The following is a 22,219-nucleotide window of genomic DNA, read 5'->3' as shown; positions in this document are numbered from 1 at the left end:
AGCACAATACCAAGCACAGCTGCTGTACAATGTACGGTGCTGTGCTGGTAAGTTGCGAGAAGGCCGCAACGCTCACAGGAGCGCCGCTGCCTTCTCAAAAATCTGATCTGTGGGTGTCGGACCCCCACCTATTAGATACTGATGACCTATCCAGAAAATAGGTGATCAGTATTAAAATATTGGAAAACCCTTTTAATAAAAGACATGTCATATCACACCCCTTCAAATGTCTACACTGTGGACCTCAGACAGACCAACACGTTCTAGCCTTCTTTATTTTAAAAAGCCGATCCAGGATAAGAAAATCCACACAGCCCGGTTCTGTTAAACTGAACACAAGCGATTGTGCAAATGTATCCTTTAAGGAAATTAAACGAAGTCCAGCATATACCCCCTCTTCTACAACAGTATTTTGAAGAGGATTCTGTAGGGGTGCATTCAGTTTATGGGGTGGCCTGAATAGTCAATATTTCAGTAAAACAAGGCTACAAAGTTGTAAAAGTTAATTAAGTTGCAATAGGGGGAGCCTGTTCACACAGACATAAAGGTCCAAAAAGGGGGACATGGGGTTGGGCGAGATAATTCTCTGTATATAGATTAATGATAACAGCTTGGTACTAGTGATAAATCCTCATAGCCACAATTCATCAGTCTCTCTCCATTAGAATGCAGGAGGCTCTCTGGCCGGCCAGAACTGAGGCTCCATGTGTCCACCTAGTCTTTTTCTTCTCTTGTATCTTGGCCTCCCATCTAGCTTGGTTTCTTCTCCTTCTGAAAGCTGAAGCTGGTTCTCCTGGTCAGTTTCCTCTGTTTCTGAGCAAAGTAATCTGCCCGAGCTGTGCTGGCCCGGGACTCCAGAATGTAATTAACCTAGGGACAATCAAGAAAGAAGGACACATGTATAATATGAATGAAGACATAAAAAGCTTTAAAGGGAACCTGTCAGCATGCTAGATGTTAAACTGCTGACAGCACTAAGAAGAGGAACTTTTCTTATCAGGAGAAAGGAGAATATGAACTTTTGTTCTACATTCTGTTCTCTCAAGTGCCCTTTAGATAAAGCTTCTCTGTGAATTGAGCTGCTTAACCTCTCCTCCTCTCTGCTTTGAGTGACAGCTGTAGCATCCAACCAGAAGACCATTACAGCTGTTATGCAAAGAGGAGGGGCTATAAAGTAGCTCAATGCACTTCACAGTGAAGCTCTGCCTTGTGGGCACTATGGAGAGCAGAATTTGGCAGAATAAAACTTCATAGTCACACTACTCCTGATAAGAAAACCCTCACCAAGGCTGTTTGTACTGCTGACGTACTCTCTTTAAGAAAAGTGACAACTGTTACACTAGGTAGGAAAAGTGCTCTGTGGAGTTGTCAGCAAGAAGGGAAGTCCCTTAGGAATGAATGGAGACAGCTTTGTGGAAATGCGGCCACCATTCTTTTCACTTCTATGGGACTGCCGCAGATAGCCGAGCCAGCCAACGCTCGGCTATTTTCATCAGCTCCATGGAAATGAATAGAGTGTGACCACATGTCCGCTGTGGATATAGGTGCGGGCCCCACCTATAATCGTGGAGTAATTGGAGGCTTGGTAAGTATTGCATCTCATTGATATCATTCAAGTGTCATGGTAAAGAATGCAGTCGTAAAGTTTCCAGGTCCAAACTGTTCCTATCTCAATGCGACACGTTTCGAGGCGTGAACAGTCAGAGACCTGTAGTATAACACACATCGCATCGTCTATACTCCAGGCACTAAACGCTAATTACGCATGTGCTTACAAAGGGTTGTAATAGTTTTACTAATCAATGTTTGCTGTCTATAGTGGACTGAAACATATTGCTCCGCATCCACATGGCACATGGGAAGTGGATAAATTAACAAGGTATACTCATTACCGCTATATTCAAATTGAAATGGCAGCACATAACGGCACAGATAATGAAGTCTGCTTTATGCTGGCTATTAATATCTGTTCAGTGCATCTAAAAGCTGCAATTAACCATTCGATTAGATCCGTTGCTAATTATCTGGAATTCAGTGTATACACATCATGTGCTTGGCTCACATTACCAGTTAAGAGCCCCGATACAATATGCATGGCGGTCCTGGCGGCTCCCTAAACGATGGCAGGAGGTGTGTATTACAAACGCATGGACAGAGTGATGGGTGCATCACTGACCATGTCCCTCTACTGCCTTGAGGGTGGCTTTCTGGTGTCTGTCACTGTTTTAGTAAATACATGCATTCCCTATGAAATGACAGGTCAATGTGGAGGCATTCCTCTGTTATTCCTACTAGAAATGTATCAATACATTGACATATGGATGTTACGAGCTGGAGGTGCATCTCTGCACAGTCCGGGCATTCTCCAATCAGAGCTGCCAGCGTAGGAACATTCTCTTATGACAAGACGACTGGTAGCACCCAGCTGTCAACTTATTCAAAAGGTTTCTAAAAGGAGTAAAAGAGGAACCGTACAATGCAGAATTGTGATTTCATGGAGAAGACAACCACTTACTCAACAGTATTATAAAAACGTTTGCCGTTTTCTAATCTGTGTAGAAATGCTTCGCGGTTTTCAAGATCTCTGCTTACAGTCAATGTAAATCTTTGTCGTTGACTTCCAGAGGATAATCGCAGTGCACTACACAGTTCTTTGTTATTGCGAGCGCTGCGTCTGTGCCATCTCATGACTCTGGAAGTGAACACCAACGTTTCCTATTCTATGGCAGCAAGCAGAAATCTTGCAAAGGATAGTGAACTGATGTTTTGCTGCACATTAAATAGGCTTTTAGCTGCCAAAACCCGAAGGACTGAAAACTAGTGGATTAGGATGACACCACTTCCCTAGGCAAGAAGGCAGAGGATCTGAATCACTGCTCCATTTATTTCATTGGGCTGCAGGTGGCACGGGGCCCCCGTTCATGTGATCGGTGGGTGTCCCACCAGTAGGACCCCCAGCAATCTAATAGTTGTGCCCTATCCTGTCGATAGGGTATAACTTAAAGGGGTAGTCCCATCTGAGACAATGGGGGCATATCGGTAGGATATGTCCCCATTGTCTGATAGGTGCGGGTACCACCTCTGGGACCTGGCCCTAATCGGCCACCACCAAGCGCTCTCCCCATAGAAGTGAATGGGAGCGCACCACGCATGCGGTATGCCCCTATTGTCCGAGATGGAAAAAACCCTTTAATACAACCAGAATACCCCTTTAAATCTCATATACTGCAATTCCCCCCCATCTAGGTCTAGATTCGCAGAATGCTATGCAAACATTTACAGGGGTTTTCCAAACTTAGGCAGGGTACTCGCTCTCCTTAAAGAGACCTGCCGTGTATGGAGACTTATTGGCAATGATCCATGGGAAAAAATAATGCAAAAAAGGCATCTCCCAGGAAGAGTACCTTGTTGCATATTATTTTCCCCATGGAGCATTGCCAATAAGTCTCCATACCATGGAGTCTCCATACACTGCTGGTCTCTTTTAGGAGATCCAGCCCCCTGCCTAAGCGGCATCCAAGGCATTGCACCCACCCAGTCCTACTCCACACTGATGAGGGGCAAGCACCCGGAGACAGCTGTCTACGGATGGATATTTGGCTTGGCTATTTTCCCTTCTCATGTCCCAAGCCTTATTAAATAATCAGACTTAGACTCCTAGGGGGCCACTTCCACAAGGTGGTGCTAGAGAGGTCTTTCTCTTTCCTTGGAAGATACCTCTTTGCATTGGGTTTTTCCAAGATTTCTGCAAAATTGGCAGAGAGCAGGGGGCATTATAAAATAATTAAAAAAAACTTGCCTTTTAAATGTCCTGCCGCTCTGACCCCTGCAGTAGTCACAGGTCGTTCATCATTCATGTGAATGCAGCAGCCGATCACCGGCCTCAGCAGTCAAGTGCACGTGATCAGTATGTAAATGCTGAGGCCAGTGACTGGCTGCAGCAGTCATGCGACTGATGATTGCCATATGACTACTGGGGCAGTAGGACTGGGTTGGAGGGACATCTAAAAGGTGGGAAAGTTTGTTTTCTTTACCCACCCCCTTCCTCGCCAATTTACAAAAGAAAATTGGAAAATTAATTAAATACATCTTAATTTATAGATATTTTAGGCCATAAGGAACGCAAAATAATTCATACCAGACAAACCAGAAATATCTATCCATAGACATCAGTAGAGAACAGGGTACTAGTTGGCTAGGTGAGATGCCTGGGTAGGCAGCTCAGGCACGGGGTACTGTTTCTCACTGAAGAGACATAGCATAGTCTACAGATGGGCGTCTCTGGTTTGGTTAGTTTGGGTCAATTTGCATACGTCTTCCCATGAAGCACTGCTTGAACGGTAAGTCTTCATACTTTATTATGGGCGGTCATGGGAACTCATTGAAGAGACATAGTGAAGTTCTAATCATGCCGACACAAAGGTCAGGTGTAAGCACTGTGCATAGTTGGTGTATATAATATTTGGGGGCACTGTTGAATTAGTACATAGCATAGCAAACTATTCGGCGTGGTGATCTGTATTTATCACTTCTATTGGTAGGTATCTAGTAGCTTGCAGCCCTCTGAATGGTAACCCGGGCAGAATAGCCCAGACAGCTCAAAAACATGTTTTAGATGGTGGCATAGCATTTTACTGGATAAAAGTAACACTGAGACCACCAGAAGGTTTGAACTGGTGCCAGTAGTATCCCCAGGAGGGGTTCCCAAAAACAACTCTAGTACTGTTTGCATGGTACCAGCATCGTAGACACAGACACTAAAGGTGCATTCACCGCAAACCGTGGATCCGCAAAACACGGGCACCGGCCGTGTGCATCCCCACTCACAGTGTGGACTTCAATGGGTCCGTGATCCACTGCGAAAGATAGGACATGTTCTATCATTTGCAGCACGGAGACACGGATCCGGGAGCATGCGAAAGGGCTTCTGTGTGTTTCCGGGTCTGTCCCTTCGCGTTGCAAAAGATACAACATGTACTATCTTTCGCTGCATGTTGCGGATCCATTGAATTCAATGGGTTCACACCGTGATGCACACAGCCAGTGTGCGTGTTTTGCAGATCCATGGCTTGTGGTTCGCAACACAGACGCGGCCTTCACACCTTCGTGTGAATGCACCCTAATTCTGTGCCAAAACTTTGCAGAAGACATGGTGAATTTTGTGTGTCAGGAAACCAACCTTTAAGACAATCTCGTTAACAGTGGCTGCGTCCGATTCAAAGTACAGATGCTTGTAATCGTGGTTGTTGAGGTAGGTCAGCTTGAACATCGCGTGGCCTGTGGAGATGAAAAAAACGTCTAAATCTATGGGCACTTACTGCTACAATCCAAACTGTATACAGAACTAATGTACATGATAAGGCAAGGTTCATACATTCACGTGGTGGTAGAGCAGGTGGTCACACCTCTACAACAAGTAAAAAAACACACAAAAACATAGTAGTACAGGGGATTTACCCTAAACAGCAGCACAGGTTCCGCTTCAAGGGGTTGTATTAGATCTTAAGAATAAGGTCTGTCTCCCACCTGTCGCCAAAGTGGTGACATTAATGTGGATGGGGTGCAGGGACAGACTGGACACTTAAAGTGGCCCTGGAAAAAAAAACTCTAAAAGTGGCCCAATGTTGTAAGGGAATCCAAATTGACAGAAGGCAGGGCAACACAAATAAGCAGGGCCAGCAATACCATAGAGCAAAATAGCATCCCAGAAGAAACATATACCACAGAGCTGCACAATATACTGCCCCAAAAGCTGTCCTTCTGTTGTAGCCATCATCAGATGTCATTTTGTATCCTCCTCCAGTTTGTCTCTGATTAAGATATGGAGCAGGGGGCTTAGGAGGTGAGATATGGGCCACAGCAGTTGTATTCAGAGTGCATATGCCGTTGCTGGTGGGGTACATGAGTTTCGGCTTAATATTGCTGAGAGCGCATTATGGACCTGGCCAGTGGCAGAGAGGAGGGCTTGGATGGCCCCATGAGCATCAGCCCACTGGGGATTTTCCCTGTAAGGTCTATGGCCAATCAGCCCCTGATGGGGTGTGCATGGTATTGGAGATCAGCTTCATTTATTTGGATGGGGCGGTTTTGCAAAAAACAAACAAAAAAACCCCACCAAGCTCATAGAGAAAAGTTGCAATTTGTGTAAGAAAAAGTTCTGTGTGCTGGGCCCCTTCAGCTTTTAGCTTGGTGAAGTTCAAATATAGACTAAGGTTTACGAATCTGGCATAGGTTAAATGGGAGATCCGAAAGATGAAAGCCAAATGGGCACATTCCTCAAGGTCACACAGAGCCACGTATTCCTCTATGTGGTACAAAAAACTGGGCTGAGGTTGAAAGGTCATACACATAACACTTACAGGTAAGGCATTATGCTCATATCCTGGGTAACAATGTAGATGTGCCAAGGGCTATGCACATATATATACATATTAAGGGAAAGATTAGGAAACAATATGAATGGCCGACTTGTAGAGTTTTTCTTGGCATTATCTGCACCTATCCCTCTAGGATCCACAGATTCAAGGTGGAGTTTTAGAAGGTCATTTTTATTACATTTAGCGATCTGTGAATGTGGTGCATTTTATCACGGAACTGTATAATTAAATATAATTACAAAGCATTAATCTTCCCTGGTTGCTGCCTAATGATTTAAAGAGGGGGACAAATATATAACTTCCTTAAATCATTTCACAAAATTAAACTTTGCTTCATATATTCGGAGCTGCCTCCAGCAGAATCATTTGTTTCTGTAATAGGAGGATGGAAGCGTTTAGAAAGGAGAAGAAATGCTGAAGCCGCGACTAACAAATATGTATATTAGTTGGCGTGCACCTAGAAGAAATGTAAAGGAGGGAGAAAACACATTACATGAGCGCAGGCGAAAGAAGAAAAACTCCCCAAAAGTCTTACAACTTACATTATTACAACAGTTCTGTTATCCCCTACAATCCATGTTGGTTATAGATATGATGTGTTTCTGTGAGATAAGACAACAGGTCAGGGCATGCTGGGAGTTGTAGTAACTCCTGCTGATCAACTGTGATCAGGGTAAACTGAGCGGGGGTAATGTATGATTAAAATTAATGGCCACAGGCTGTGCTGAGTCTCAACGAGTGGGAGCCACTAGGAACCTGTCACTACCAGATCTTTGAGAAGTTCTGATAGACGTTCTTCAGTACCTCCTGCATGATCTTCTTTTGTTTTGCTTTCGTTTTGACATCTCTCCTCCCTCTCCCAGCTGTCACCTATTAGCAGTGATTTCCTCCCTATATATTTCCTCCCCATACTGCCTCATATTACATCCTGGATTGTGTTCTCTGCTAGAAGTTACTACAGCTGGGTTTTCAGATAAGTCTATTTCTGTATTTGTTGTTTTCCTGCTGGCTTGATTCTAGGTGACCCTGACTCCCTCCGTATTAAGTGCAGGGAGCTGGTGGTCGTGTCCCCTCACTATTATAGGGTTTGCAGGTGTCATTCAGTCTAGGTTTGTGGACATGCAACCTTCTATCACTGAGATCTTTGCATGGGCTGAGAAGACAGGGAGAGCTTCAGGGCTTTAATAGGGGTCACCCTTTTGTTCCTTAGTTTTGGATCAAGCCAGTCGGATCCTTATTTGTAACTTCTTGTTTTCTGTTACACCATCCGTGACAGAACCCTCCTCTCTGGTTAATAGAGGAGAGTCCAAAGTGTGGAACTCACTTCGGTGAAGTCCATATGCTTTAAAAAGGCGACAGGACAGAGGATGTCCAGTTGGGAAAAGCCCTTTTACAGGTCGTCTGCCATCATTAGAGTGGTTTCTTAAATGTTGGGACCTCCACGGCCAGCAAATCTTCATCTTCAGCAATGATACAGCAGAAATGAAGCAGTAAATGGCTTCCACTGATTTCAATGTCTATGCAAAGATGTGTTGGGTTCTTCAGGGCAACATTTGTTTCAGCTCCCCTCTCTGCTTGATAGAAAGGGGGACTTCTAATAAGAATGGGACTGAGCTGCGCCTAGGCCAAGTGACCAATGTACAGTGACATGACTGGTCTAGGAAGTGGATGAAGCGCTCACGGAGCTCCATGGCCTCTTTGAACAGCTGATTGGTGGGGAGCCAGAAATCATACCTCCGTTGATCTGATCTACATTACCTATCCTATAGATAGGCCATTAATATCAAATTCCCGGCTTTAAGGCTATAGACACTTTTATAGTGAAATTATATATTTTTTTTTATGCAAAATTATGCGACTTTCTAAATAGTCTTCATTAAAAAAAGTCCAACCATTTGCTTCTGTGTGTGTAAGTTGTTGCCCTAGCTGCTGCTGAATCTGACGTAAACCCTTCATAGCACTGCTTCTGTTTCTGACGGCACTCTGCTCTCAGTCAGTACATGAGAGAAGAAATCCCTTATGAGCTACAGAAGGAGAAATATGTCTGAGAAACAAGTTGTGCCAATACCTGAGAGCTAATGAAGGCAGCAACATCCTGGACACACAGACCTCACATCCAGAATGCATTAACCTTCCCTTCTCTCAGTGTCAGAGAAAGCAGTAGGGAGTTGGAAGAGGCTGTAAATGGTAGATCAGAGTGCAGATGGGAAAGCAACGAAGGAAAGCTTGTAGATTGGGAGGAAAGTACGCACAAGACAAATTGCAAAGGGAGATTCACATAACCTATGTACAAGAGAAGAAATAAAGTAGCACACCTACAGCAAACTCTGCAGGGACAGACAGGGAATCAAGCACTCAACAGCATTAATTACAGTCAGTAAATGAGAGGAAGAAATCCCTAATGAGCTGTAGAAGGAGAAACCAGTCTTAGACTGAAGTTGTGCCAATACATGAGAGCTAATGAAGGCAGCAACATCCTGGACACACAGACGTCACATCCATAATGCATTACCGGGTGGGACATTTCTGCAAGAGAAAAGTCTGAAACTATGAACATATTGGTAACTGGATATCAGTGGGTCTGAAAATGAATAAAGTGAATGAAGGTTGTAGAATAAAGGTCGATGTGGTTGTATGTAACCACTAAAATATGTAAAAATATTTTTCCCATGTCAAAGGTACCCATAGTCCAGGCAACACTTTTAACATGTGGAAATTTCATAAACATGTTGGACTTGGTTAACCTAGCCTTATCTTCCATCCCCAAATTCCTCGGCCACTAGAATGAACAAGTTCGAGATGGCAGACAGCCAATTCAACCTCCTCTCTTGAACGAAACATTCGTGTTAATTGGGATATGAGAGGTGATAAAAGCTGGTAGAACAACTACTGGCCACCAGTTATTGCATATGTATGGTGCTCGAAATTATGACCTGGTCAAAGTCTGTGATATCATCAAAGCCAATTCCCCCCTCATGAGATTGCACATTTTAACTGGAATCCTTTGTTTCCCTGCTTCTCTAGCCAATGTACAAGCATTGCAGGTGGATGACAACACTACCCAATGCACTCCACTACTCCAGGGTCTTGCAGAGATTACTCCATCAAATTAAATGGTAGTTATAAAATCACTGCCTATTTTATCAGCAATTTTGACAGAGTGACAGCGGGAGTCACAAAACTGTGTATCTTGTGTGTCAGGACTCAAGCCAGCTAACACATCCCATTATTCTAATAGGGACGAGTCGTGACTTTTTCGCAGACAATCTGGAAAGTTTACTGCTCACAGAGATGATGATGAATAGGTGTCGAATGTACGAGCAGGTGGGAGAACAAGAGAGCAAGTCAGAGGAGAGAGAAGGAGCGCAAAGAAGACAAGCGCAAAACTGCTGCCAATGTATGATGGGCTAAAATCCATAAACAAGTAAAAAAAACTGAGGGTGAAATAATAAAATAAAAAAAAGACTTAACTGATTCTATCAGAGAAGATCTAGAGAGACAAGTGCAAAGGTGGACAGGATTTTTCCCAAAATAGGTCAATATAAGTGATGTGTCCATATCAGTATCGGTCTAATGTAACATCCTGTCACCGTTGTCTGTGATTGTCCCCAGATGCACCCAAACATACTCATAAAGAAGCATCATTAACCCTCCTATAGACAGTCAGGTGTAACGTGTGTTCCAGTTCTATTATATCTCCTGGCTGCATATGCTGACAAGATGTCAATAAACACAACAAATTAATACTAGTGCATAGTGTGTGGTGGTTCTCCATTGTTGATGCTGGCCGGATACAGTTCTCTAAATGAGCAACCACAAAAAATCTCACCTTTTTTAACATGAGAAGTCTAAGGAGGTTGCCTGTTACATGTCAAAGTTTAGATTTTTTTCGGGACCTGACCATGTCCCAAAACAATTCAATATTCATTATCGATACTGCCAGTGTTGCTGGTTTCTACGTCTGGGATTATTAGTAACACCATGAGTTATGTGGCATACACAATAAATCTCCTCATATGTGCCCCCAAAGTTTCCATATTGTCTTCTCCAAGGTGCTCTGGGCAAGTTTTTTTTTTTTAAGGTTCTTATATTGATGACCTATCCTCAGGATAGGTCATCGATATCTGATCGGCGGGGGTTGGGCACCTCCGCCGATAAGCTGTTTAAAGAGGAGGCAACGCTCCACGTGAGCGCTGCTTCCTCTTCATTGAACTATGCGTCATCTCCTTTGCAGCGGAAGCATAGTGTAATCACAAATAAACACTCCATTCAATTGAATGGAGCGAGTACTTGTAATTACACTGTGTTTCCGAGACGACCGGCAGTGTAATGAAGAGGAAGCAGCTCTCGCATGGAGCACTGCCTTCTCTTCAAACAGATAATCAGTGGGGGTGCCAGGTGTTGGACCCCAGCAGATTACACAATGGGCAGTGTAATTAAGAGGAAGTAGCATGTAATGAAGAGGAAGCAGCTCTCGCATGGAGCACTGCCTTCTCTTCAAACAGATAATCAGTGGGGGTGCCAGGTGTTGGACCCCAGCAGATTACACAATGGGCAGTGTAATTAAGAGGAAGTAGCACTTCTTCAAACAGCTGATTGGCTCGGGGGTGCCGGGTGTCGGACCTGGCAGATCAGATATTGATGACCTATCCTGTAGATTTGTGTATTCACTGCAGGTAAAATTCGCAGTGCACGTGTCCTAGGGTGAAGCGTCCCACACAACAATAACGATCGAGAAGGACCGGCACTCACATATAGCGTCTTGCAAAGAATTTCTTTATTGCCACATATTTATTCTGTGACGTGTTTCGACACAATCCATGTCTTTGTCAAACAGTGAAGTCACAGAATGAATATGTGGCAATAAAGACGCTATATGTGAGTGCCGGTCCTTCTCTATCGCTACTATCCTGTAGATTTGTCATCAATATAAAACCCCGGCACAACCCCTTTAAGTCTGAATTCTTTAACTAAAGCCAGCCATATAGCTAAGGCTAGTTTCACTCTGCTGGCACTGGATCTGACATTGCAGGCCAATTAACTACAATAGGGTCCGGCAGAGATCCAGCCGCTCGCTACCTGGCAAATATGCCAGGGTTTGGCGTGACAAATACCTTAGCATGCAGCATTTCCAAGAGATTTAGATGTTCACATGGAACACTATATCCACCGGTGAGAGTAAAGGTGAGGAATTCAGCGGGACATTAACACAATCTTAATGTTGGGCAACACACAAAAAGGGACAAGGATCAAGCAGGGTCTGATGTTTCGGAATCCACTGGAGGCCCCGGTGGCGATGCAGCGGCTCCATGCACACACACTATATTTATTACGGCAAATCTATTTCCGGGCAGTGAATGTAACAGCTGTTCTGTTTGATGCAACATGAAAGGATTCCGTTTGCAAAAGGGCACCTCTTATATTTACACGACAGCAATGTGCGAGAAACATCTCCGTGTTTAGAGCATGGGATATGCTGGAAATGGGTCTGATGGCAGGTACCTCGTGTCACCTCAGTGACAGGGACATGCCGGGAAATCTAGTGACCTTTTACATGCAGCTAATTAAAAAGAAATTACAGAGTGCTCTCCGTTCACTGGTGAGACACCAGAACAGCGCCTTTTACACATGAATGGCTTGACTCCTTCTAAAGGAGGTTTTCCCCTTATCGGTTTAACTCTGACGCTGCCGGAACGCAAGAGCGTCTACTGCTGTCCCTCATCCTCCAAGGCATAAGCAAGTGAGAGATAATAAAAAGGTACGACAATGCCGAGAGATGTGATAAGCAAGAGGGCGCCGGAGACAAAGAAAGCAAATTTACAGATGGAGATACAGAGGGTTGTAAAACCGCGGCATCTGAGTGACGAGGAGAATGAAAGGTGCTCTTGAGAGGAAGTGTTAATGTGAATATAAAGAAGGATAGACATAGACTACACAACAAAAAGGCTATTCATCAGCCAACAGAGGGCGAGCCAGTAGGGCGTCTTCACTTGTGAAAGGGTGTCTATCTTCTCGTGCTCATGACATTTTCCAGGGTCTTGAAACTGCCCAAAAAAGTCTAAAATCAACTCAAAAGGTAAAATATATGTTATTCTCAGCTTAGTATTACGGCAATATTCCACTTGCTGCTTTGCTGTCTTTCTATTAGAGGAGAGCTGGGATCTGTGACTACATCTTAGCTGCACTGCTTACGTGGAGTCTAAGGTAGTCTGAGACACCCCCCTCTATCATCATGGGTTCAGGCTGTTGCTTGCGTCCCTTCGGCTGCAGCTCATACTCCTTACATTGGCACAAGCTTAGCGGGAAGTTAGTGTATGGAGAGCTGAGGAGTTTTAAAGGGGTTCTCCGGGATTCACATATTGATCAATATCAATGTCTGACTCCCGACACTCATGCAGAGTAGCTGTTTGAGGAAACTATGGCGCTCACCGAAGCTCCAGTGAGCGCCGCAGATCCCTCGCAGCTTGCCGAGCACAGCGCCAACCATTTAGCAGTGGTCCCATTCACTTAAATGAGACTAAGCTGCGCCTAGGACATGTAGCCACTGAATGTGATATCACGTGGCCTAGGAAGAGGCTGAAGTGCTCACGGAGCGGCCTCTTTGTACCGCTGGAGGGTCCCAGGAGTGGCACCCCTGCCGATCTCATATTGATGACCTATTCTGAGGAGAGACCATCAATATGTAAATCTCAGAAAATCCCTTTAATGTCCTACACATAGGAAGATAATTTGCCCCATAATGAGCACCGATCAACAATACAGCAATTACGGTAGGGGTTGAAAGAATGAGTGTTCTATCAAGGATCATGAGGCTACGTGAAGAACACTGACAAGAGGGACCAGTTATGAGCACACACGTCTTGGGAAGATGGGAGTAGTTTGCAATGATAGAAGATACAATTCATATTCTGCAAAATGTATGGAGACCTCTTAAAATATCTCATGCTTGTATAAAGTTCTGCAGTCTTTCTTAGGTCACACTTAGGCTCTATTCACACTGAGTTTTTTAATGTGGATTCTGGTCTGTATTCCGCACAAAAATTCATGCGATATGAGCATCCCATGCACATGAATGGGGTTTCTGCAAACCTGTGCAGATGACTGCTATTCAAAATACATGTCAGATTAAACCTTTATACGATATGCATTAAAATATACACCAGAGGATGCATCATATTACAAGACATATAATCAAGGGGTGCTATAATGTCGACCCCACTGCTGGCAGGGAAGAAAAAACACTGGTAGGCACTGATGCGCCTGTATAGACGCTAACGGTGTTACCCAGCCAGCACACACATACAACAAATATTGGGGTTCAATGATCGATACCCCACTTCTGGTGGAACAAAGGTAGATATAACTGCTGCGCCTGTGTAGACACCAGCAGTCTTACCTGACCAACCAGGTGGCAAGGGTCAGCGTTGCAAGGGAACCAGGCCTGATGACAAGGAGTGTAGACAGGAGATGCAGTCATGAACGTGTAAATGCTGTGCCCTATATCACCCTATATACTTGGTAGGAATGGGACCTGTTTTCATGCTGCCTGTCTACACAGAGCACTCGCCCTGAAAAGGGCGACCCCGTCCGGATGCCTGTCCCTAGTTGGGACCTGAACCCTAGTAAATTGAACAAAAATAATAAAATCTATAGTGACTACAGACCTCCCGACGTGGCACGTTTCTGTCGTGTCGACTCCTCAGGGGGATTCAGTACATGTAGAACCAAAAAACAAAAGTACCGTCTATAGCCGCAGGTAGCAGTTAGACATACACTGCAGTTAGGCGGTTACATTAAAGACTAGACTCAAAAAGTAAAGGTCAAAGTCTAGGGGCAGGCATCCATGATGACGGATTGCCATGCTGCAGAGGAATGGATACTTCTCCGCTTCTTAGTGTGTGAGGATATGGTGGTCCTCAATGTGGTAAAGTCCCTAACAGTAAGGGGGTTCCTCAACCTATACCAGCCACCCTGACACATACCTTCGTGGGGTTTAAATAAATATAGCACCCCTTGATTATATGTCTTGTAATATGATGCATCCTCTGGTGTATATTTTAATGCATATCGTATAAAGGTTATATTTTAATAAGGATATTTCCCCACATTTCATACATTGTGGGCCACTCATAGCTCAGCAGATTAAAACATACCCTAATAGCATTCTGGGAAATCAATAGAAGGATGACATGCTGTGGTCCCTTCACTGTTTGCACTTGCTCAGTGGTGCAGGGTAATGTGGCTCCCCATATGAATATCTGGAGTATAGAACATCATTATTTTAACTATATATATCAATGCAAAAAATGCTGCTCTCCGGTGTCATATTCATCCTTTTTCACTCACCACATCGCAAGCTCTTGTCTCTTCACTTTCTGTGGGCGGCATCAGCTTGCCCCATGTGACCATCAAGCACCTGCATCTCCCAGGAGAGCACTGCAGTCTGATCGCATTTGGGCTGATGCACATGGCCCCTGCTGTTTTGCAATCCGCTGCATCTCCCCGTCACGTGGATCAAAACATCTGGCGACGGGGACGAGCCTCCCTAGCATCACCTGCAATTCTAGGGAGGCTCGTCCGCGTTGCGGCCTGCTATTGGCTGCCCCCCCCCCCACCCCCTTGTCGCTGGATGTTTTGATTTGCGCGATGAGGAGAAGTAGCGGCCCTATATGAGGGGCACGGGCATTCAAGGGGTCATTATAGGGGTTGGATAACCCCTTTAACCTCTTCTCCTGTCTTCCTCCCCTGCATAGAAAAAATAGTCCCTGACACACAGGCCTAGCAATTCCACAAATAGATAGCGCTATGGTATGTAATTGCCCTCACCCCAAATATCCTCCACTGTCTAGAGAGATATAGCTATATACTTCTATGAATTTAGAAGTAGGGATGAACAAATGATTGAATGAACAAGTGAAATTTATTTGGGCCACTTGTTTTCGGCACTGAGAGGAGGAAGGGAGCAGAGAAGCTACTCAGCATGTTAGTCTACCACTTAACGAATGAGACGGTGGACCAGCATATTTAGTGACAAGATAAACAGCAGAGGGCGCTACCAGAGAAGAAAATGTAATGGACATAACAACCTAACAATACTTTTATTGCATGTATATTGCAATGATACTTCATTTGAAATGCTGTATGCACCGCATAGAGATACTTTTTTCGCTGTGATAACCCTTTGAAGTGAATAGGGGAGGCTACAGGTCACTGGACAGCGGGTGGCAGGGAGCATCACTGAGTAGAGAAATCGGCTGGAGAACCCATAGATTAGACCTCCTCCTGGTCTCCATACCATGCAATCATTTTATCAAAAGTGAATACCCCTTTAACCCTTCTGTTACCAGCACAATGGCAGCGATGGTGTAAACTACCACCAAAATACACTTCATACCTACTCTGAATATTAGGACTGGAGGAAAGGAGTGGGTGACTGTGATTGAATACAGCCAAAGGACTCTTTCACACGGTCAGTATTTTTGCATCAGTATTTGTAAGCCAAAACCAGGAGAGGCACAAATATTTCTATTATGCCTTTTCTCTGTAGGTTCCCCTTTTGGTTTTTGCTTACAAATACTGACCAAATACTGACGCAAAATACTGATTAACTTTGCCTCTAGCTAAAGGAAACATCTAGGTCCTGGGCTTTGATGATTTGAATCTCTGGTGGCTTTGATTTCACAACTTGGCCTCCTTGCCTTAGATACCGTAACGCATTCAGTCATCATTTATTTGGACATTCTCCAAACACGCACGGTTAATCTAACACCGCCATCACATTGTCACCAATGTGGCCACCCCCCAATGTATTAACTGCTTGAACAGTCGCATCCTCCAAACTGATTAGCAAATACGGGGTTAATAACGCAGACGGTACGAAGACACAACAGCGCAACCGCTCGCCTGCTTTCAATCTGCTGCTTCATTATTGCTCCTGTGGTTTTGTCAGAGAAGCTATTTTCTGTCCATGTATGATACACATCTGTGTTTCCATCCATCGCCTTGGCCTCGCTGCGCGTTGAAATGTGCACATTTGAGTGTGTCCGTGTGCAACGACTGGCGCGGAGACACTTCTGTGGCAAGAGACATCAATCAACCTGTCAACTCCAGTGACAGCTACCGACAGAAGGCCCAGGTTAGAGGTTAAAGAATGGAAGAAGAAATGAAAGGGTCCCTATTGAAAGCCCCCACCTCCCTAGCGCAGACAGGGGCAGGAGCCCCAGAATCCACCATCTTCATCAATCTTCTTGCTACCTCCCTCTGATCATGCATGCGGAAATGCAGAGCAGTAACCGGATGGGATCGCCTTCCCTCACCTTCTGTGCACTGCACAAAGCTAAAAGACACTTTAGTCCCATTTCTTTCCCCGAATTAAGAAAGAGGGGCTTAAAAATAAACAAAAAAAACTGTGAGGTTGAGCAGACTTTGTTGTGACAATTGCCCTCATCTACCCGAATAAAATAAGTCAATGGGATGTCTATACTATATTTTACCTCTATTTAGTTTCAAGGGGTTTCCTGGGAGTAAAATATAGAGATCATCAATATTGGATCCGTGGGGTCCAATTCCCGACACCCCCGCCAATCAGCTGTTTAAAGACACCTTGCAGCCCAGGCCGATTCACATGAATGAGACTGAGCTGCACAAAGGCCATGTGACTCTTGAATATGATGTCACCAAACAGCCGATCAGCGGGGGTACTGGGTGTCACACCCCCACTGATCAGGTATTGATGACCTAGGCAACAGCCAATAATGGCGGCCATTACAAACTTCAGGGGTCACCCAACTTTCCATAAACCCTGGAGGCATATACAGTACAGACCAAAAGTTTGGACACACCTTCTCATTCAAAGAGTTTTCTTTATTTTCATGACTATGAAAATTGTAGATTCACACTGAAGGCATCAAAACTATGAATTAACACATGTGGAATTATATACATAACAGTAGCTGGTTCAGTATGCCTTCAATTTAATAAATCCCCAACAGTGTCACCAGCAAAGCACCCCCACACCATCACACCTCCTCCTCCATGCTTCACGGTGGGAACCAGGCATGTAGAGTCCATCCGTTCACCTTTTCTGCGTCGCACAAAGACACGGTGGTTGGAACCAAAGATCTCAAATTTGGACTCATCAGACCAAAGCACAGATTTCCACTGGTCTAATGTCCATTCCTTGTGTTCTTTAGCCCAAACAAGTCTCTTCTGCTTGTTGCCTGTCCTTAGCAGTGGTTTCCTAGCAGATATTCTACCATGAAGGCCTGATTCACACAGTCTCCTCTTAATAGTTGTTCTAGAGATGTGTCTGCTGCTAGAACTCTGTGTGGCATTGACCTGGTCACTAATCTGAGCTGCTGTTAACCTGCGATTTCTGAGGCTGGTGACTCGGATAAACTTATCCTCCGCAGCAGAGGTGACTCTTGGTCTTCCTTTCCTGGGGCGGTCCGCATGTGAGCCAGTTTCTTTGTAGCGCTTGATGGTTTTTGTGACTGCACTTGGGGACACTTTCAAAGTTTTCCTAATTTTTCGGACTGACTGACCTTCATTTCTTAAATTAATGATGGCCACTCGTTTTTCTTTACTTAGCTGCTTTTTTCTTGCCATAATACAAATTCTAACAGTCTATTCAGTAGGACTATCAGCTGTGTATCCACCTGACTTCTCCACAACACAACTGATGGTCCCAACCCCATTTATAAGGCAAGAAATCCCACTTATTAAACCTGACAGGGCACACCTGTGAAGTGAAAACCATTTCAGGTGACTACCTCTTGAAGCTCATCAAGAGAGTGCCAAGAGTGTGCAAAGCAGTAATCAAAGCAAAAGGTGGCTACTTTGAAGAACCTAGAATATGACATATTTTCAGTTGTTTCACACTTTTTTGTTATGTATATAATTCCACATGTGTTAATTCATAGTTTTGATGCCTTCAGTGTGAATCTACAATTTTCATAGTCATGAAAATAAAGAAAACTCTTTGAATGAGAAGGTGTGTCCAAACTTTTGGTCTGTACTGTAAATCTGGATTTTTAGATGCCATCATCTCTGCTAAGGACAGTGATTGACTGCAGAGGTCACATAAATGATGTACGGCAGAAAGTAAGCAGAGATCGGTGGGGACCACCTGAGCAGCGGGGCTGGAGTAGTGGACGTTAGTTTTTTCCTACATCACTCAATCGTCTACATTATTGTAAACCCTATAAACCTGCCCCCCTTCTCCAATTTACAATATGCTTTTGTAAGCATCACAGTCCTGTATGCGTAGGCCTGTCTCAGACAAGGGAATGCTGTAGTGCATAGAATTTAAAGAGCACAGGATCAACCCTACTGACCAGGCATAGTGTCAAGTAGAGTTGATCCTGCTGAGTAAAATAATAACTGGGTGCTGCATTCCTGAGAAAAAAAGGCTTTTACTCTTTATGCAAATTAGGGCTTTAGTGCACTAAGGGGAGGGTCTAGCCCCTTGGTGCACTGCAGCTCCTCAATGCTGGCTACACCCCTTGCTCCACTGAAGTCCTCATTTTCATAAAAAGTCCTTTCTTTCTCAGGAATGCCCCAATCGGTTTTCACAAGATAGGTTAATTTTAATTAACAGGATGGACACTACCGGGCATGATTTAATATTTAACAGGGTTGATCCTGCTAACAGGTGCTCTGTAAGGCCTCAAGCACACAACTCTGTCCGTTTTGCAGCCTGCAAACCACAGATGTGCAAAATACCTAAGGATGCAGTCCGTCTGCATTTTCTTTGCGGAGTCATTGGATTTAATGGGTCAGCATTTTGCAGACATATTCTATCTTTTTACGCAATGGACTTTCCGCATCCGTATGTCTGTTCTGCAAAAAGACGGAACATGTCCTATACTTGTCTGCAAAATGTAGACCCAGTGATATCAATTGGTCTGCACAAAAAGGCACACGGACCGCATCTGTGGTTTGCAGACTGCAAAACGGATAGGGTCGTGTGCATGAGACTCAAAAGGGCAAGAATGTATTTACAAAAATACAAGATCATTATCTATGGGGATCCAGGGAAGAGCTCTTAAACTGATATACCCAGACAAATAAATGCTAATTTCAGCTCAATAATTACAATATTTTTTCGCCCTATAATATACTCCCCCCCTCCCCCAAAGTGGAGGGAAAATGTCAGCACAGTCTTATGGGGCGAATACTAATGAGCACTTCCATTATGGAAGCGCTCATTAGCAGGGATGGTCAGTTTGCAGTGTTCGCCAGCGAACACATGCGGGCTGCCATCTTTAGTAAAGTTACCTGTGCCACAAGCCGGTCTGAAATCAAATGCGGTCACCGGGAGCAGGCAGTTCCAAGAACAGCCCGATGAAGGCCCCCGGCGGCTGTTCTCGGAACTGCCTGCTCCCGTTGACCGCATTTGATTTTAGACCGGCTCGCGGCACAGGTAAGGGCTTACCTGTGCATCGCCGGACGTGTGAGTCGAACGTTACTAAAGATGGTAGCCCGCATGTATTCGCTGGCGAACACTGCAAACTGGCCATCACTGCTCATTAGTACAGGAGGACCAGGAAGCGGTGAATGCAGTGCTCCCCGGGCTCTGTACTCACCGCTTCCTGGTCTTTTCCTGCAGGCTCCTCACACTGCTGCGCACCGAGTGAGGATATCAGGAGAGCTTTGTGATCTCACGCTGTGTTATGTTGGGTCACAGCACAGCGCGGCAGGAAGAGTGCTGGATGTTAGGAGCAGCCGCATCTGGAGCCGGAGAGGTAAGTTAAGTTTATGTATTTTATGTCTGCTTTGAGCATGGGGGGGCTCAACTGAGGTCTCAATGAGGGGGGGGGGGGGCGGTTGGGGTGTGCTTGGTCTGAGGTCTGATTGGGGGGGGGGGGGCCCAATCACATTAGGGTGTGATCGGAGATATAAATGGGGTCTCATTAACATTGAGGGTCTGATCTGAGGTCTGATTGGGGGTCTAATTAACACTGTGGTGTGAGCTAAGGTTGGATTTGGGGTCTTATTAACATTGGGGGTCCTGTGCTAAGTTCTGATTAGGATTCTGATTAACATTGAGGGTTTGATTAGGGTGCTATGCTCAGATCTGATTAACATTTTGGGGTCTGATCTGAGGTGTAATGAAATTTTTTCTTTTTTTTCTTACTTTCCTCCTTTAAAACCTAGGTATGTCTTATTGGCAGGTGCGTCTTAGTCTTGTTTCACACTCCCGTTTTGGCTTTCCGTTTGTGAGATCCGTTCAGGGCTCTCACAGGCGGTCCAAAACGGATCAGTTTGCCTCTAATGCATTCTGAATGGAAAAGGATCCGCTCAGAACGCACCAGTTCAGTCTCCATTCTGCTTTGGAGACGGACACAAACGCTGCTTGCCAAAGGGATCAGTTTTCACTGACACGATCTGGCACAATCGAAAACGGATACGTCCTCCATTGACTTTCAATAGTGTCCGTCATGACTATGTTAAAGACGGATTTCAAGACGGATCCGTCATGGCTATGTTAAAGATAATACAAATGGATCCGTTCAGAACGGATGCAGGCGGTTGCATTATCGGAACAGGTTCGTCCATGACGCTTCCGCACAAAACGCAAGTGTGAAAGTAGCCTTATAGGGTGAAAAAAATACAGTAATTACATTTAAACCTATATTCTAATGTTCGGCCATATCGCTGCTTCTGCCTGCTAAGGCTCCTCCGTACGCTCTGCTTTTCCCTCCATCTTTACCTGTCTGCGGCTGGGTGACAGTATAAATAGATTTAGGCCAAGATAAAAGCTTTGTCTGATCTGCCACAGAATATATATGGCTCACTTTCAGTCGGGTTTGAAGCCGCATTATATATCTGCATGGTGACGTAACTGAAAGGTCTCGGTCGCCGGGCTGTTAGATAAAACCTTTAACGCTAGGCCATCTTTTTGGGAAATAAAGTCATTATGTAGCACTTTCAATTCCACTCTATTTCCAAGGCAGATAGCCCTGCCTGTCAGCTTCACAGAGGGAATCACTGAAAATGCTGATTGATTTACTCAGGAGAGAGAAACTCGTAGGGCACATAATAGCGCGAGTTTAGAAGGCTAATGTTTCAACACCAGTCATTCCCGGGGTCGGTAGACTGATACAATCACATTATCGCCATATACTCTCAATGACTCCTATCCTCATACGTCTCTCTAGACTACGACGAGATACGTGTGCTTCGATATCAAGGATGAGTAAATGCAGGGGAAAAAATAAAAAAAATAAGAATATACAGTATGCATACCCTCCTATAGTACACGTATCTAAATGCTGGGTCTCTACTAAATTGCATGGGTTTGCAAAGTAATACGACCAATTTTTCAAGGTTATGGCAAAATTATATGGTTCAGACACATAACAGGATGGCGATGTATGTCTGCAAGCGCAGATGACCTTGGGAGGGAAGGTGGCCGCCATAAGATCAGGATAGGAAAAAAAAAAAGTCTGATCACGGAACCGAGCAGCCATCTCTTAGCGGGCTGACATCTTCATTCTGACAGCCATACACTTGACCCTGCTCTGCCTGCTGTGCATAAGTACAATTTATAATATCTTCCGGCACTAGATAGGCTGAGCTTGTGTTACCAGAGATAAAACACAGAAAAGAGAATGCATTGCACAAGTCTCAGCTCTTATCTGCTCCCGATCCTCTATTGCTCCCTCATAATTCATTCAAGCAGGACCCCAGGAATCATTTTTTTTTATGTAAGCCATGCAAGGAGACATATATCACAGACTGATAAGAATCGCGCTCAAAACTTGTGGAGACAGTGTCCCCCTCCTCAGCGGGAAGAAAGAGGGAGAGACCAAGAAAGGAACAAAGCAAGTAAGAGCAGG

At 44.6% G+C, this 22,219-nt stretch overlaps 1 protein-coding gene across 1 annotated transcript in view; it reads right to left on the bottom strand.

The window, feature by feature from the left end:
- Positions 1–257: 257 nt before the first annotated feature.
- Positions 258–22,219, bottom strand: part of MAPKAP1 (MAPK associated protein 1) — a 171,742-nt gene continuing 149,780 nt past the window's right edge. Inside the window, 2 exon segments of the mRNA XM_044268449.1 lie at positions 258–870; positions 5,180–5,277. Coding sequence (XP_044124384.1) covers positions 751–870; positions 5,180–5,277 — 218 coding nt within the window. The 3' untranslated portion in view covers positions 258–750.

This window comes from Bufo gargarizans, chromosome 9, assembly GCF_014858855.1.
Source record: "Bufo gargarizans isolate SCDJY-AF-19 chromosome 9, ASM1485885v1, whole genome shotgun sequence".
NCBI lineage: Eukaryota > Metazoa > Chordata > Amphibia > Anura > Bufonidae > Bufo > Bufo gargarizans.
The sequence above is the reverse complement of the archived record's forward strand: the minus strand, read 5'-3'. Positions and strand labels throughout refer to the sequence as shown.